The sequence below is a fragment of the Trichosurus vulpecula genome, chromosome 6, assembly GCF_011100635.1.
Source record: "Trichosurus vulpecula isolate mTriVul1 chromosome 6, mTriVul1.pri, whole genome shotgun sequence".
Taxonomy (NCBI): Eukaryota; Metazoa; Chordata; class Mammalia; order Diprotodontia; family Phalangeridae; genus Trichosurus; species Trichosurus vulpecula.
In genome coordinates this window covers 284890817-284908499 of record NC_050578.1, presented here as the reverse complement: position 1 = coordinate 284908499, position 17683 = coordinate 284890817, and the positions used below count along the sequence as shown (strand labels likewise).

Sequence of the window (17683 nt, the reverse complement as noted above, 5' to 3'; positions counted from 1 at the left end):
GTGGGCTGTTCTTGGCTTGTGTCCCCTCTGTCCAGCCTAGTGGTGGAATGGAGAGGTCTGGGGTGGAGGGAGAGAACGGGGCATGTTGTCCTCACCCTGTCCAAGGCTCTCTCTAGAGCCCAAAGGGAAGAGAATGGAAAATAAGGAGCTGGAGGCCCTCTCACCCTCCAGAATAACAGCTCCTCCTACTCTGTAAGGCATCTACACTGAAATCAAACCCCAAGCCCATTAGCTCTGTCTGAGACCCTCAGGTACTTAGACAGACATGAGGGCACAGCTATCCAGATGGGCATTGTAGACAAGGAAATTGGCACTGCAGCACGGCCCCACTTCTCCCAGGCAAGAATGAAACAGCCAGCTGCTGTTTCAAACCCTCCAGGTGGCCTTAAGGAAAATTCTTGCATGGGGTTTGGGGAAGAGTCAAGATCTTGGGCCCAAGGGTTGGTGGCACAAGCCCAACGGTAACAATGAATTCTTGAGGCCAGATTCCTGGGGACAGGTCAACTGCCAACATGCAACACTTTGTACACAAATCACTTCACATTCTGAGCCCCCCAGACAGACACAGGCTCCCTGCAAAGTCTCACCCTCCCTGGACAAAGGAAAACCCTCTTTTGAAAAGAAGTTTATGCTGGTGGAATGGGGGCACACAAGTCTCCTCCGCCAGCTCCAAGGATCAGAGTTGGGGTGGCCCAGACAAAACCAGGAAGAGACAAATCCCAGGGAGATGAGAGGGAAGGTCTCAAAAGTCCAAAGGAGGAGGCAGAGACCTTAATCAGGAGTTTAGGAGTAACCAAGACACCTTGAGAACTGAGACAACTCCCAGACTCAGCCTGGGATCTGTGATAAGCCTTTGGGCAAGACAGGAGGCAGTCACCAACCTGGGCTCCCCATCATTTGCTGTCCTGGGCAGAGAGGCTCAACCTCCCCAGCCCTCCTGCCCCCACCTGGCCAACACTCTCCAGGAGGAAGGAAGGGGGTGGGGAGGCTTTGGCCTGGGGAGGGCCAGAAGGTGGGGAGGTCTTCTTATCCCCAGGTGCCCTGAGCTGGGAACAGAAGCCAGAGCACTTGTCCAAGTCATAGCTTGGGGTCAATACCAGGCTGGCCAAAACAGAGTCTAACAGTGCCAGGGCTAGAGGGCCGAATGAAGGGGTTTAGATGGTCCCTAGGGGCAGTTGCAGCTACCAAGATGAGGACCAAGATGCCAGCAAAGGCTGCACAAGCCAGCCAAAGACAGGGGTGGGAAGATGCCACAACTCTGCCCCCGTAGCTGCCACCTTCCCACCACCTATGCTTTGGGGCTTGGTTCCTTCTTCTCCCTTTCACTACCTAAATCCTCTTTGGATAGCCACTCTCTTTGACTCTAAAATCATTCTGGGATGGGGTGGGCTGGGCTCCCTAGGCTAGGCTAAGCTAGGCTGGGCTGGGGGGAGTTAAGCAGGGCTGGGCTGGGCTGGGCTGGCTGGGCTGGGCTAGGCTGGGCTGAGCTGGACTGGCCTGGTCTGGCTAGGCTAAGCAGGACTGGGCTGGCTAGGCTGGGCAAGGCTAGGCTGAGCTGGGCTGGGATGGGCTGGCCTGGTCTGGCTAGGCTAGACAGGACTGGGCTGGGCTGGTCTGGCTAGGCTAAGCAAGACTGGGCTGGCCAAGCAGGACTGGGCTGGCTGGGCTGGCTGGGCTGACTGAGCTGGGGAAAGATAAGTTCTATTACCTCCCATGCTCTCCTTAGACTCTGCCCTCCCCATTCCCTCTGTCTACTTGGAGCCTGAGGAGGGATGAGAAGGTATTGGAGGGAGGCTGGCCTTCAGAGAGCTGAGCTGCTGCCCCCAAGGCCCTCGACCTGGAGACCCCAGTGACTCAGGTGCCAGGAACTTTCCCCAGGAAGCAATTGTCTCCATCACACAAAGAGATTCTAGAACTCAGAAGCATTACCTAGCACTAGATTGTTCAGAGGTCTCCCCCAGGTGGCTGAGAGGGAGGGGGCTGGATGTCCCAGTTGGTGGATACTGGAGGGGGAGCTGAGTGACCAGGACCTGGGTGTGGTTGCCCTGCATGAGACTAGAGTTGCCGAATCCCTAACCTTCCCTGGGACCAGAGAGGTGAGGTCTGGCCCCACCATGCACCACGACTGCTGGAGACAAGGTCTCCTCTCCCTAGCTGCTAAGGTTTGGTGTCTGCTGGGGAGGCACAGAGCCAGTCATTGGGGTCAGGGTCAGGGTCAAGGTCACAATTAGAGCTGGGACCAGAGGGCAACAGATCAAGAGCCAGATGGGATGATGGAGGTCCAGCCCCTTCGTTCCTGGGTGGTCACACACATGACCGCCTGTACTCATTGTACTACCTCCTGGTGCTGGTGGATGGCTGTCAAGATGGGGTGGGAAGGCTCCTCCCTGGTCTGTTTCTGAGCACCATCCACTCTACAGCTCTGGGGGCCCTGGGATCCCACAGTAGGAGCAGGAGTGAGCTCAACAAGCAGGACTAAGGCACCAAAGGTCCAGGCACTGGATGATGGGAGAAGTGGGTGGGGCACAGCAAGGGGCCAGGACCTCCCGGGGCAAAGGCTCCCCCACTCCCACAGCCAGCACTAGGCCAGGCACCTTCTGCTTCTCACCTTGGGCAGTGAAGTGAGCTCACAGCTCCTAACCAGCACACACACACCCCTCCCACCCTTCACAGTGTGCACTGGTTCCCAACTTCCCGGCTTCTAGGCCAGCTGCCCCACTTTTCATTCTGGGTGGGACACATTAAGAAGGCACGAATGCAGCATGGCCTGCATCATCACCTCCCCCTCTCTCACCCCAACATCCAATCTGCCAGGAATCCCCTCCTCTCTTTCGGGGCAAGCCCTTGGCTGGTCAGTAGTCTATCACAGCATTAACATAACAGTCTCATAGCTTTAGGCTGCTGCTGGCTGGTGGCCTCAGTTTTCTCAATCTGCTGTCAAAGAGGACACAGGTGGGATCTCGCCATCCCTTACTCAGTTAACTGTGGTGGCTCCCTCCAGGATCCCACACTATGTCACCTTCCTCCTGAAAATGACCAGGGCACTTTTAGAGTTATTCATGATGCTGAGGTCCCTCTCTGCTCACCACCCAACTCTGGGGCTAACCACCCCTCCCTCTGCTTTCTTCTCACAGAAACCCTACAGAGGACACCATGGCTGAAGATATATGGGTGGGCTCCTGGCGGCCCCACCACCCTCGGGGGCCCATCATGGCCCTGTACACCAGCCCAGGCCCCAAGTACATGATCCCAGGAACCACAGGTAGCCAGAGGCAAACTAAGTGGAGGGGGAGACTGAAAGACCTGGTGGGGAGGGAGCTAGAATGGGGGCCGAGTAAGGATCCTGGTCAGGATATTGCATCCCCATGAGAAGAAAGGTCCATATTTCATAGGCTTCAATCTTTCCAGCCTCTAAGGGAGCCCAGCCATGGAAAGGCTCCCTCCCAGGCACAGATGTCTGCTCCTTTGCTCTTTAGGTTTAAGAGGTCCTGAAGATGGAACCCTCCTCAGTCCCCTCAAGCCCTCAGCTTTGCAAAGCAAGGTCCAGCTGGGCCTTCTCAAGGCCAGGAAGGTCAGAGGAGGACTTTAGCAGAGGGGTCCCAGGCTAACTGGGTGCAAAGGAGAGTGAGTGTGAAGTTCTTCCCTCCCCAATCTGCAGGTTTTGTGAAGCACACTCCAACCAAGCCGAGGGCCCCAGCCTACAGCTTCCGTGGGGCCCCCATGGTCCTATCAGAGAACTACTCCCCTGGGCCCCGATACAGTGTGAATCCCAAGATACTCCGGACAGGCAAGGACATGGGCCCTGCCTACTCTATCCTGGGGCGCTACCAGACCAAGACCATCACAACACCAGGCCCTGGTGAGTCACATGCAGGGAGTGGTCAACACTTCAATTAGTCCCCTCCTCCCTCTGCCTTCCTGGGACCCTCCCTCCATCTTGAGTCAGGATACCTGGGTTCAAGTGTTGCTCCTGACCTTCACCTCCCTAACTTCTGAGTGCCTTATTTGGGGGTCTGCAAAGTGCTCAGTGGCCCCAGAGGAAAGTACTTGGCTGCCTCAAGGTGCTACACAAACATGGGATGTTTTCCCTCTTCTTCCCTCATAGGAGAATACTCTCCAGAGAAATCCATCAAATATGTATTCAACTCAGCGCCCAGCCACTCCATCTCTGCCAGGACCAAGTCCTTCCGTGTGGACAGCACCCCAGGTCAGCACCAGAGCACAGAGGAAGGGACCCTGGAAACTGAGGCAGAGACAGAGCTGAGAGGAGAGAGGAGGGGAGCAGTGGGGAGGGAGAACAGACAGTGAGGAAGGAGGGAGAAAGGGAAGGAGACAGAGATGAAGAGGGGAGGGAGATGGAGAAGAGAGGAAAGAGGAGGGGAGAGGGAGTGAGACAGAAAGGAGAGGGGGGAAAGAAGGGGAGGGGAAAGGAGATACAGGAAGGAAAGAGAAAGGGAAGGAGACAGGGATGAAGAGGGGAGGGAGAAGAGACAGAGAAGAGAGGGAAGAGGAGGGGAGGGAGATGGAGAGGAGAGAGAGAGGAGGGAAGCAAGGGGGAGACAGAGACAAGAGATAAAAGGGGAGGGAAGGGGGAATGAGAGAGAGATAGGAGAAAGATGCTATTAGCTAAAATTTATATAAAGCTTGAAGGATTGAAAGGGGCTTTACAAACATTTGGTTTTATCCTTGAAACAACCCTGGGAGGTGGGTGCTATTTCTAATCCCATTTTACAATTAAGGAGACTGAGGCAGGCAGTGGGGAAGTGGCTTGTCCTAGGTCACACAGTTCGTCTGTGTCTGAGGCCAGATCTGAGCAAAGTTCTTCCTGATTCCAGTCTCAGCACTGTATCCACTTCATCACCAGTCATCAGTAGAGAGAGACAGAGACAGAGACACAGAGAGGCAGAGAGGGACAGAGACAGACAGACAGACAGACAGACAGACACACACACACACACACACATCTTTCTATGGAGCCTGGGACACAGCCTTCCTGGGGGCAGCAGGAATGGTGGGGCCTTGGGCATGGAGAAAGAGGAAGGGGCAAAGGAAGAAGAGTGTATTAAGGACCCATTATGTGCCAGGCACCGGATTAAGCACTTTCAAATAACTCTGAGGACACTGGCCAAGGTTGGGACTCTCCTAGAGAGGGAGGGCAGGAAAAATAAACCCAGAAGTTAGAGCAGAAAGTGTCAGTGTGGGCAGGCTTGTGTAGGGAGGGGAAGGAATAGGTGCGCTTCAGTGTGCTGGAGGATAGAATGCAAGTCTGAGACGAGTATGAGCAAGTGTGTGAGAGTGAGTATTTGTGTGCGTGTCAAGAGGGTGACTGGTAACATGGAAAAGGAGCAAGGTGTAAGAGAGTAAGAAAATGCAGGGGTGGGGAAGGGAGGGAGATGTGTTTCATTTCACCTGCACTGGTTAAGCACCTGCTATGTGCCAAGCCCTGTGGCTTGTAAGCACTGGATAAACCAATATGAAGGAGACAACATGGTGCCTGCCCTCAAGGAGCATGCAGTCTAGATGAGGAATCATACAATAGACTCAGAGGCCTCAGAGCTGGGATCAGGGGCCTCATTCTACAGAGGGGATGCAGGTTTGCTGAATCTTTATTAGAATAATGCAATGTCAAGTGTGACATTTACATCACATGTGTTTCTGGTTCTAGGAAAGGAGAAAGGAAGCCTGGAAGGCTTCATGGAAGAAGGGAGCTTCAAGTTTGGTCTTAAAGGGTCTCAGAAAAGGGGAGAAGAGAAAGGGCATTCCGGGAGGGTGGAACGGCATGGAGGTGGGAATGTACATAGCTTGTTAAGGGAATAGTGAGTAGACCCAGGAGAATTTGTGTGAAGTGAGAGCAAGGGGAGGAGAAGGGGGCTAGTGAATAAGGATGGGGAGAGTTGGGACTACAGACAGCAGAGGTCCTCAACTCTTCAAGACAGAGGAATGTGGACTTAGCCAGAGGGCAATGAGGAAGCCCTTGCTGAGTAGGGCAGTGACATGGCCATGTCAACCAGACCAGAACGGGCCTCTAACCTGGGGGTGACTGGAGATGAAACAGAGCAGGCGAGAGACAGGAGAGTCAGGACAAACTGTAATTTAATTAATTTCAGAGTGAGGAAAATGATGTTTACAAATGGAAGCCCCCCAGCCCCCACCAAGAAACAGGACTTGAGGCTACGACTGGGGCCACTTATACACATGAAAGTGGTTGGCCCACAACACAATCATTCTTAGATCTTGAGATAGTTTTCATGGTTAGCATTTCTTGGGACAATAAAGGTGTTTTGGGGTCCTGTGGGAACAGTCATTATCTCAAGTCTTAGGGGTTGTGGCCACCCTGCAAGACACAGAACCAAAGTTTTGTGATGGGAATAGGAGTGCAGTATTCGTCAGTGACAAGAAACAGGGATTGTGAATATGTGATGGATGGCCCTGGAAAATTAAGGGAGCTGAATTCCTTTGAGAACACTGGTGCTGGTCCATGCAATACCTTTTGTCAGTGGGTGAGATCGTTCCAGGGTGCAAAGAATTATCAATATGTGAAACTCAAGGCACAACCTGCTTGCCGGGCCTTAGCTCTGGAAAACAGAATAGCTCCAAAATATTTTGACAGGTGGAACTGTAGGGAGGGGCAGGTTTCAGCTGGAAGGTGGGGCAAAGGAGAGATGCTAAAGAGGTAGAGTGGACAGGGTTGGGATGTAGAGGACAAGGACAGAGTCAGGTGGATCTGGAGTTTCAAGGTAGGGTGACCTTGAGGAGAGAGAAACCCCAAAAGGAGGCTCTAGGTTTGGTCACTCACTGCTGGGCGTCTGGGGGGGGCAGCTGACCCAGGATCTCCACACTATATTAGAACATAGTAATAGGTCCTTCCTTAAGAATAAACGTAAAACCCAACTGCCTTTCAGACACCCCAAACTGGGAGTCCAATGGACTTCTTAAACTCAACATGTCCAAAATAGAACTCATGATCTTTCCCCCTAAGCCCTCCCCACCCCTCCCTGTTACTGTGCAGGGAGGGCACCCCATCCTCCCATCCCTCCCCTCAGGCTCCCAAACTAGGAGTCATCCTGCATCCCTCACTCTCTCATGTCCAGATGCAAAATTTCACCTCTAAGTATCTCTTGTCAATTTCACCTCTGTAGCATCTCTCATGTACTCCCCTTCTCTCCTTTGACATTGCCCCCACTCTAGTGCAGGTCCTCATCCTCTCACACCTGGACCACTTAATAGCTGCCTCAAGTCTCTCCTCTCCTTCAGTCCATCTTCCATTCAGCCACCAAAGCCATTTTCCTATAAGTCTGATCATGTCACCCCCTTCTCAATAAACTCCAGCAGCTCCCTTTTACCTCCAGGAGCAAATCCAAAATGCTGTTTGGCATTCAAAGCCCTTTCATAACCTGGACCCTCCCACCTTTCCAGTCTTCTCACACCTTCCTCCCTGATACTTGCTCTTCAATCTAGTGACCCTGGCCTTCGGGCTATTCCATGAACAAGAGATTCCATCTCTCTGCTCCAGGAATTCTCTCTGGCCATCCTTCATGCCTGGGAGGCTCTGCCTCCTCCTCTCTGGCTTCCTTTAAGTCCCAAGTGAAATCCATCTTTTACTGGAAGCCTTTCCTAACCCCTCTAAATTCCAGTGCCTTCTCTCTCTGTGTGTTAATTATTTCCTATTTTTCTTGTCTGTAGCTTGTTTGTACATGGTTATTTGCATGTTGGCTCCCCCATTGGATTATAAGCTTCTTGAGGGCAGGGACTGTCTTTTGCCCCCTTTTGAATCTCCAGCTCTTAGCACAGTGCCTGGCATAGAGTAGGCACTTAATAAATGTTTATTTAATGATGACGAACACACACTGCCATCTAGACACTGGGCACACTGAGTTCACCTGAGCAGGGAGTAGGCATTTTCTCTTCATTGCTAAAGCCCAAGACATTGGTCTCAGACTTCTCCTTCCAGACCTCTCTGTAGCATGTGGGACTTTGGGCCATGGACCTTCCCTTCCTAAACACTGTTCTCTCCTCTTCCTGCCTGCTTTCCCACTCTTTCGAATCTATTCAGAATTCCCACCGTAGCCCCAGATCCTAGGCCAGGAGTAAGCAATGGGCTCTCTTCTAGGCTCCCTTCTCTCTACACTCTGTCTCTGTATTTGTCACTTTCTGGCTGGCTGGCTGGTTGACTGGCTGGCTGTCTCCCTCCCTTCCTCTTTCTCTCTCTGTCTCCCTCTCCACCTCCAGAGGCAATCGCTTCTGCTCTGTGACAAGTCTCATAGAAATGAAGTTTTTCCTGATAACAAGCCTAAATCAACCTCTTTAAAACCTACCTTGGAAAGGACTTTGGAGATCACTGAAACCAAGCCTTCCTAGGACAGGCATCCCCTCCTTCGAGGCTCCTGGCTCTGTCCTTCACTCAACAGCCCACCATACACTTGGAGTCAGCTCCCATTGTCCCCTGAATCTTTTCCAGACTAAACATCTCCACTTCTTTATCCATTTTCATGACACGGACTCCATGTCCTTCGGTATCCTGGTTGCCCTCCACTGGAAATGCCAATCAATGCCTGATCATTGCCTTACTTAAACCAAGATGCCCAAAACTGGAAGCAGGAATCTAGATGTAGTCTGAGTTCTATAGTGGTCTGAGCAATCACTCCCTTGTTCCTAAACCCTTGGCCTCTTGGCATGGTAGCATTAGTTGTCTGGCCTGTCATATCACTCTGTTGATACATATTGAATGAATGAACATATGTGAAGTGAGTACCATATGCTGAGCTCTGGAAATACCCATGGAGAAGCAGAGATAGCTCCTGCTTACTCTCAAGTGTGTCTGTGTTGGGGGTAAGGAACAGCACTCAGGGAGTTTCTGCTTCAGGGACAACGGAGAGATCCCATGTTCCTTAGGGTGCAGGGGCAAAGCAGGGGGGAATATAGCCTCTAAAGAACCACTCCCTAATAAGGAACCACTTGACACTGCCAAGGACTTTGGGGGAAGGAACTTTCTTTTCTGGGTCCTCAGTGGCTGTGATCACCAAGATGGGGGCTTCAGCCACTGAGAGGAAGCTGCCACCTCACATCATCATAGGAACTGGTTCTGGGATGATGGCTAGAAGGCTGAGGCTGGGCTAGAAGCAGGACTGGTAGTCTTGGAGGTCGGCAGACTGGTATTCCTGGCCCTCCTGGGCTCAGGATATTGGGCTGTCTTCATCAAAGTCCAAAAGGAGTTAGTGGCCTAGGTGACACTGATGATTTTTTACATGCTTGTCCTGTACTGCCTCCTCTCTCTGTCTCTGCCTGTCTCTGTGTCTGTCTCTGTCTCTCTCTGTGTCTGTCTCTGTCTCTCTCTCTCTGTCTGTCTCTCTCTGTCTCTGTCTCTCTGTCTCTCTCTGTCTCTCTCTCTCTCTCTCTCTCTCTCTCTCTCTCTCTCTCTCTCTCTCTCTACCTCTCTCTCTTCTCCCCTCCCTTCTCTTCCCCTCCCCTCCCCTCCTCCCCCTCCCCTTGCTGTATTGACTAGGCTAGATTGCCCTCCATGTCAGGGGCAGTTGGTGGGGATGTCTGACCCCTTCTCTGCCAGACTGTGCCTTTGGAGGATGGCTGGGGGTGGAGGTCGGGGGAAGGGCCCAGGAGTAAGACCAGTGCTCTAGGGCAGGGGGAGGATGCTGCATTTCTCCCCAAAACTTGCAATCCACCAAATCCCCCACATATAAGGTAGATTTTTAAAGCCCAAGGGTAAGGTTTTTCATTTACCACTTCTAGATATAATCTTTCTAGATTTGGCTGAAACTACTAGCAACTTTCATGATGTTTTTGAATCTTGACTCTCCTCCACTGGGTCAGCCACCCTGCTCAGCCCTGTGTCATTGCATATTGAATAAGGGGGCCAGCTCTGCCTTTATCTGAGTGATCAATCTCAATGTTAAGCAGTGCAGGGCCAAGCAAAGATCCCTGCGGCACTGCACTGGAGATCACCTTACAAGTGGACTAATGACCACAAGTTCTCTCTCCGTCCAATTGCACTCCCATCTCTAACCAATCTAGTGACCCTATCAAACTAAACTAGATGAGGAGAGGTGGGTACGAGTTCTTCTAGCTGAGGTCAGCTGAATGGCTGGTTCTTTCAGAGTTCTGAACCTGGCCATTTCAGCTCACCCAGCACAGTTAAGTCTTCTCTACCTAACTCCCTGCTGGGACATTCTGTTCTGTCCTGATCAACATGAGATCTCTCTCCTGGCCAGGGAGAAGAGAAGTAAGGGCCAAGCAGCTGTGATTGGTCACTCTGCCCTTCGTCAAGGACCTGGCACCTTGTCAATGCCCCCTTTTCCCCAAGTGGGCTCAGAACCAAACAGCCACACAAACGCCAAGCCCACCATGCCGTGGGGAGGGGGGGGCTAAGACCCCCAAACAGTGAAGCGCTGACTTCTATGCCTCCCTTTCACTTCAAAACTTCTGTTGGCTAGAGAGTTCCCTGCTCAGACTTATCCACTTCATTAGGTGGCAGTCCTTTTCATCTTTGGGATGGCTTTTCTTCTTGTCTCCTAATGCCTTCTGCCAACCTCTCCTCCTTCACTCCTATCTCACACAAAGGGGTGGCCCTTCTCCTTGCCAAAGCTAACCCCTCTCTACCTGCACAAGCCCCATTCTGTTGCAACCATCTCTTCCAGCACACTGCCCTCTCTATTGTCTCCAGTCTCATTAATCCCCAGTCTCAAGAACAGATTAATAAAATTGCAAGTAAGAAAACCATCTAACTAATAAATAAAACTAGGAACTGGTTTTATAGAAATAAAATAGATAAACTATTGGTTAATTTGATTTTTAAAAATACCAAATTTACCAGTATCAAAAATGAAAAGGGTGAATTCACTACCAATGAAGATGAAATTAAAGCAATTATTAGGAGGCATTTTACCATATGGTGTGTAAATAAATCAAATAATCTAAGTGAAATGGATGAAACTTTAAAAATATAAATTGCCCAGATTAATAGAAGAGGAAATAGAATGCCTAAATAACCCCATCTTAGAAAAAGAAATTGAACAAGCTATAAATAAGCTTCCTAAAGAAAAAAAATAGGACCAGACGTATTTTCAAGTGAATCCTACCAAGCCTTTAAAGAACAATTAATTCTAATACTATAAAATATTTGGAAAAATAGGCATACAAAGAGTCCTACCAAATTCACTTTACATCACAAGTAGGGTACTGATACCTAAACCAGGAGGAGCCAAAACAAAAAAAGAAAACTATAGACCAGTTTCCCTAACGAATATTGCTGCAAAAAATTTTAAATAAAATACTAGTGAGGAGATTACCACAATATATCACAAAGATCATACATTATAATCAGGCGGGATTTTTACCAGGAATGCAGGGCTGGTTCAATATTAGGAAAACTATCAGCATAATTGATCATATCAATAAACAAAACCAGCAAAAATCATATGATTATCTCAATAGTTGCAGAAAAAGCTTTTAATGAAATACCACATTCATTCCTATTAAAAAGAGAGAGCAACGGAATAAATGAGACTTTCCATAAAATGATAAGCAGTTTCTATCTAAAACCATCAGCAATCATTATCTGCAATGGAAATAAGCTAGAAGCATTCCCAGTAAGATCAGGGGTGAAGCAAGGATGCCCACTATCACCACTATTATTCAATATTGTACTAGCAATGTTAGTTTTAGCAATAATAGAAGAAAAAAAAAGTTGAGGAATTAGAACAAGCAATGAGGAATCAAAACTATCCCTCTTTATAAATGCTACGATGGTATACTTAGAGAATCCTAGAGAATCAACTAAAAAACTACTTGAAATAATTAACTTTAGCAAAGTTGCAGGATATAAAATAAATCCACATAAATCATCAGCATTTCTATAGGTTACCAACAACAAAGTCCAGCAGCAAGAGGTAGAAGGAGAAATTCCATTTAAAATAACTGTAGATGATACAAAATTCTTGGGAGTCTACCTGCCAAGACAAACCCAGAAATATAAACACAATTTCAAAAGACTTTCCACACAAATAAAATCAGATCTAAACAATTGGAAAAACAGCAATTGTTCATGGTCAGGTTAAGCCAATATAATAAAAATGACAATTCAACCTAAACTAATTTGCTTATTCAGTGCCATACCAATCAAACTACCAAAAATTATTTTATAGAGCTAGAAAAAATAATAACAAAATTCTTCTGGAAGAACAAAAGGTTAAGAATATCAAGTGAATGAATTTTTTTAAATGTGAAGGAAGGTAGTCTAGCCATATCAGATCTCAAACTGTATTATGAAACAGTAATCATCAAAACAATCTGATACTGGCAAAGAAATAAAGTAGTGAATCAGCACACTAGATTAGGTACACAAGATACAGTAGAAAAATGACCATAGCCATCTAGTATTTGATAAACCTAAAGACCCCAACTTTTGGGACAAGAACTCACCATTTGACAAAAATTGCTGGGAAAACTAGAAAACAGTATGGCAGAAACTAGGTACACACCAACATTTCACACCATCTACAAAGATAAGGTCAAAAAGGGTACATGATTTAGACATAAAGGGTGATGTCATAAGCAAATTAGGGGAGTATGAAAAATTTTACCTGTCAGATCTATGGATAAAGGAAGAATTTATGATCAAACAAGAGATAGAGAGCATTGCAAGATTGAAAATGGATAATTATGATTGCATTAAATTTAAAAGTTTTTGTACAAAAAAAAACAATGCAGCCAAGGTTAGAAGGAAAGTTGGAAATTGGGGGTGGGGTGGGGTGGAAGGGTAGGAGGTTTTACAGCAAATTTCTCTGATAAAAGCCTCATTTCTCAAATATATAAAGAACTGAGTCAAATCTATAAGAATACAAATCATTCTCCAATTGATTAATGGTCAAAGGGTATGAACAGGCAGTTTACAGACAAAGTAATCAAAGCTATCTATAGCCGTATAAAAAAATACTCTAAATCACTATTGATTAAAGAAATGCAAATTAAAATAACTCTAAGGTACCACCTCACACCTATCAGATGGGCTAACATGATAGAAAAGGAAAACAATAAATATTAGAGGAGCTGTGGGAAATTTGGGACACTAATGCACTATTGGTGGAGTTGTGAACTGATCCAACCATTCTGGAGAGTAATTTGGAACTATGCCCAAAGAACTATAAAACTGTGCATACCCTTTGATCCAGGAATACCATGCTATATTTATAGCAGCTCTTTTTGTGTTGACAAAGAACTGCCAATTGAGGAGATGCCCATCAGTTGGAGAACGAACAAGTGGAACATCACTGACTGTGATGGAATACTATTTTGCTATATAAAATGATAAGCAGGATGACTTCAGAAGAACCTGGAAAGATGTGAATTGATGCAGGTCATGCCTGCTAACCTCATGTGTCCCTCAGGGCTGTCCTGGGCCCTCTGCTCTTCCCCCTCTAGACTGCTTCTCCTGGTGATCTCATGGGCTCCCATGGATTTAACGACCATATGCTGATGATTCTCAAATCTACTTATCCAATCATCTCTGCTGACCTCCAATCTCACATCTCCAATTAGCTATTGGACATTCCATAAACAACTTCAATTCACCTTGTCCAAAACTGAGCTCAACATTTGTCCCCAAACCCTCTCTTCTTCCCACCTTCCCTCTCACTGTGGAGGGCAGCCCCATCCTGCCAGACCCTCAGGCTCCCAACATAGGAGTCATCCTTGGTGTCTCGCTATTTCTCACCGGGTGCCCCCACCATCTGTTGCCAAGTGCTATCAATTTTACTTTTGTAATATCTCTCAAATATGCCCCCTTCTTTCCTCTGATGCTGCTGTTACCTGGGTGCAAGCCCTCATATGCCTGGGCTATTGCCGTAACAGCCTGTGAGCTGAAGTCTCTCCCCCTATCAGTTCATCCTCCATTCAGCTGCCTCAAGTGCAGGTCTAACAATGTCATCCCCTACTCAATAAACTCCAGTGGCTCCCTATTACCCTCAGGATCAAAGGCCCTCATCACCACCACCCCACCACACACATACCTTTCTAGCCTCCTTATACTTCATACCACCTGCCTCCTGCACACACTGTTGGATCTAGTGACACTGGCCCCACCAACCGCGCATGCTATTCCTCAGATAAGGTGCTCCATCTGTGAACTCTGGGCATATTCTCTGGCTGCCCTCCCCTGGCTGGATGCTCTCCTTCCTTATCTCCACTTCCTGGCTTCCTTCTAGCCCACCTTCTACAGGAAGATTTTCCTGATCCCCCTTACTTCTAGAGCCTGGCCTCTGTTGATTATCTCCAATTTGTACCTACTTGCTTGCATATTGTCTCCCCCATTAGACTGGGAGCTCCTGGGGGGTAGGGGCTGTCTTTTGCCTCTCTTTGTATACCCAGTGCTTAGCACACATTACGCACTTGATTCTTGTTTGTTGACTGATTTCAGAATCTTATTCTTGATCCTTGCCCATCCCTCTTAGACTGCCCTACCCTACAGAATTTTAAGACTTTTTCCAAAATGCTCCCCCAAGATCCAGAGTGCCTGTCAGACCATGCCTGGATCACCTCTTTTCTTGATCACAAACTTTAAGAGAGGTTCCATCATCTCCATCTTTGTGGATGAAAAGCAGATGTTGACTTTCTCTTCATGGGCTCCTTAAAAGCAAGGCATCAGTCACAAAGGCCGCATTCTCCTGTGTAGTGAAAGGTTCTTTTCAGAGGAGTTTCAGTTGAGTGATGCATACAGTGGACCAGTGGTCTGATGAGGGGGTGAGGGAGAGGTGGCCACCTGAAGAGCGAGGCACAGTACATCAGAGGAGAACGGCTCTAGAATGGGGACAGTTGAGCCTGTCTGTATTCTGATGGGCTAGTGTTTTATCTCCACTCCCTCAGGTCCAGCTGCATACATGCTGCCGATGGTGATGGGCCCACACACTGTGGGCAAAGTCTCCCAGCCCTCTTTCTCTATCAAGGGCCGGAGCAAACTGGGTGGATTCAGCCAGGACCTTCACAAGGCAAGTGGTCTCCTCAGAGTTCCTCCCCAGGGTCCTTTGGGTCCCCTGACACCTCAGGTCCCCTGAAAGGGGCTCAGCAGCCCCAAACACCACTCCTCTCATTTCCCTGTCACATTTTAGGTGCAAGTGCATGGCCAGAAATACTGAGCTATGTCCCCACATCAGGGAAAGCAGGATACAGTCACAGTGAGAGGGTCTCTCCGGAGGGACCACCTCTTCCTGGGCACTCTGCTCCCCAGTTTGTTAGACTTAGAGTGGTTACACAGGAGTGTGGGCGAGCGCACGCGCGCACACACACACACACACACACTCCAGCAGCACTTTAGGGTCTCAAACCCTCCTGCAGTCATTTGAGGAAGAAACAGCACAGTCCCCACAAAGAGACAGGCCCGGGGTCCAGGGTCAAGGTGGTCCTGGGCTGCTGTCCACAGACTGGAGTTCCCTAAAGAGGGCAGCAGTGCTTGGACTACCAATCCCACTGGCCTCTGTCATTTCCCACAGACTCCAGGCCCTGCTGCGTACCGACAGACTGATATCCAGGTGGTGAAGTACAAGGCCCCACAGTATACCATGGCTGCCCGAATCGAGGCGGTAGGAGATAAGACAATGAAGCCAGGCCCAGGGGCTCACAGCCCAGAGAAGGTTTGAGGACTGGGTATGGGCAGGGCTGCCAGGTTGGGATGGTGCGGGCTAGGAGAGCCAGTACCTCACAATCCAGGACCTCCTTCTGTGTCTCCTCCCAGGTGACGATGAACAAACCCAGCGCCCCCTTCCTCAGTTTTGGAATCAAGCATTCCGACTACATGACTCCTCTCATCCTGGATGTGGAGTAAGCCCTTACCCTTGCCTGGGGGCAAGTTGCTCTGGCCGCCTCCCAGGCTCCATCATGATCCTTCTGACAACAAATTTGCCTTTTATCTGAGGGAGACCCTCTGCAGGTGATCAGAGTTCTCCTTCTTTCAATCAAGTGACAGTTTTGGCCATGCTGGGCCCATGCATGGTCACAAAATGGGAATGCATTTATTTTTTTCTATGACGGAGTTTATGTTTATTAATCTTGTTTCCTGCTGTGCCTGGATGTTTAATAAATCACCCATTATATCTGCTCTAGGGGCCCAGTCTGCTGATATGAAAAGAAGGGTCCATTGTCAGGTTTCACCTCCAACCTCCCACCTGCCAGAACCTCTGCCTCAGATCTGAGAAAGAGGCAGGGCACTCTGACCAAACTGCTGGACCCCAAGATGACCCAGGTATCCCTAGATGCTGCTCAGAGAGAGGAGGAAGCCTCACTCACCAGATAGAGCACTGGATTGACACAGTGCAAGGAAAGCCAGGAGTTGGTTGTATGGTGTGAACTATCCCTCCCTTCTCTGCAGCCCTCATGTAAACCCCCTGGACAGTCCCCAGGGGCATCCCACAGTTCCAGAGGTGGAAGGGACCCATCCCAGGGGGTGCTCTAAGTTCTCCCAGAGCTGGCCAGTAATGGTCCAGTAGGGAGGATCCCCCTCCCTCCTGGACGTTCAAGTCATCAAGCTTTTTCCGTAGATTAAGCTGGGATCTATCTCCCACTTCTAGTTCCAGCCTTTAGGGTGAGGCAGAGAGAGCCAACTTCCTCTTCCATGTGGCGGCCTTTCAAATACTTGAAGGTAACTTCCCCCGGAGCCTCCTCTTCTCCAGTCCCTTCAGCCAGGCCCCATAAGGAATGATCGGCAACTCTGCTTCCTTCGTCAACCTGAATGCCGGAAATAGTTCTGAAGTCTAGCCCAGGCAGAGCACAGAGTGACCTCATCTTATTCCTCAGGACCTCTCTCCATGCAGACCAGGATCTCCCCATCTCTCCCACTCTACCCTCAGCTCACTCTCCACTAAAACTCTCCAGCTCTGTCTCCCCTATTTTATAGTGACAAAGTTGATTTTTTTGAACTAGTGCATAAGACTTTAAATCTATGTCTGTTAAATCTAACTTGTTAGCTGTGCCTCCTAGCTTTGTCAACCAAGTGCAAATTGGATGACAGTATCATCTCTACCTTTTTCCAAGTCGCTGATAGATCTATTCAACAGGGCCAAGCACAGACCCCTAGGGCCCTTCACTAGAGACCTCTTTTCAAGCTGACTTGCCAAGCTGACTACTCTTTAGGTCTGGTCACTCAGCCAGTCCTGAACCCCTATCTCTCCACCTTATTCATGTCGAGCACTTGGCCAAAATCTAGGTAAAGGCTATCAGTAACATTCCCATGATCTATCAGCTTGTGACCATGATAGTTTCTTTGTGATCACTGCCTCCTTTTCCAGAGTTCACTGGCCATCCCTTTAATGACACCGTCTCCAATCTTGCCAGGAATCAAAACAAAGCTCCCCGGCCTATAGTGTGAAGATTCTATTTGCTTTCTTGGGAGATCCACATAACTTTTGACCTCTCTCATTCTCCAAGGTTACCATATCACCACCACCACCTTCAGATTTGTTGATCTCTTTCCTCATAAAGTCAGGTCTACAGTAAAAGTATTATTCTAAATTTTACAGATAAAGACACTGAGAATCCAAGAAGTTATGCAATCTGACCATTCTCACATAGCCACTCCAGATATAGGTCAATGTGACTCAAACCCAAATCACTCCAAATCAAGCACTATCATGCCAATTTTGCCAAGCAACTTGGAAATCACAGCTCCCAGTTGTCTGAGCCCCAA

General features: G+C 48.7%; 1 protein-coding gene across 2 annotated transcripts; it reads left to right on the top strand.

The window, feature by feature from the left end:
• Window positions 1-3153: 3153 nt before the first annotated feature.
• ODF3 (outer dense fiber of sperm tails 3) lies at window positions 3154-15826 on the top strand. 2 transcript variants are annotated; one of them, XM_036763929.1, is made up of 6 exons: window positions 3154-3262; window positions 3659-3859; window positions 4106-4207; window positions 14872-14993; window positions 15495-15635; window positions 15737-15826. In XM_036763929.1, exons 1-6 carry the CDS (start codon window positions 3154-3156, stop codon window positions 15824-15826), a joined length of 765 nt encoding a protein of 254 aa, XP_036619824.1. The 2 variants fall into 2 exon arrangements, with proteins under 2 accessions (XP_036619824.1, XP_036619825.1); XM_036763930.1 differs by lacking the exon at window positions 15495-15635.
• The last annotated feature ends 1857 nt before the right edge of the window (window positions 15827-17683 follow it).

Excerpts from the sequence above, each read along its gene's own strand:
- ODF3 (XM_036763929.1), top strand. The coding sequence starts at position 3,154 with ATGGCTGAAGATATATGGGTGGGCTCCTGGCGGCCCCACCACCCTCGG. Across the intron at positions 3,263-3,658 it reads CATGATCCCAGGAACCACAG|GTTTTGTGAAGCACACTCCA; the intron begins GTAGCCAGAGGC and ends CCCAATCTGCAG. Across the intron at positions 14,994-15,494 it reads TCAGCCAGGACCTTCACAAG|ACTCCAGGCCCTGCTGCGTA; the intron begins GCAAGTGGTCTC and ends CATTTCCCACAG.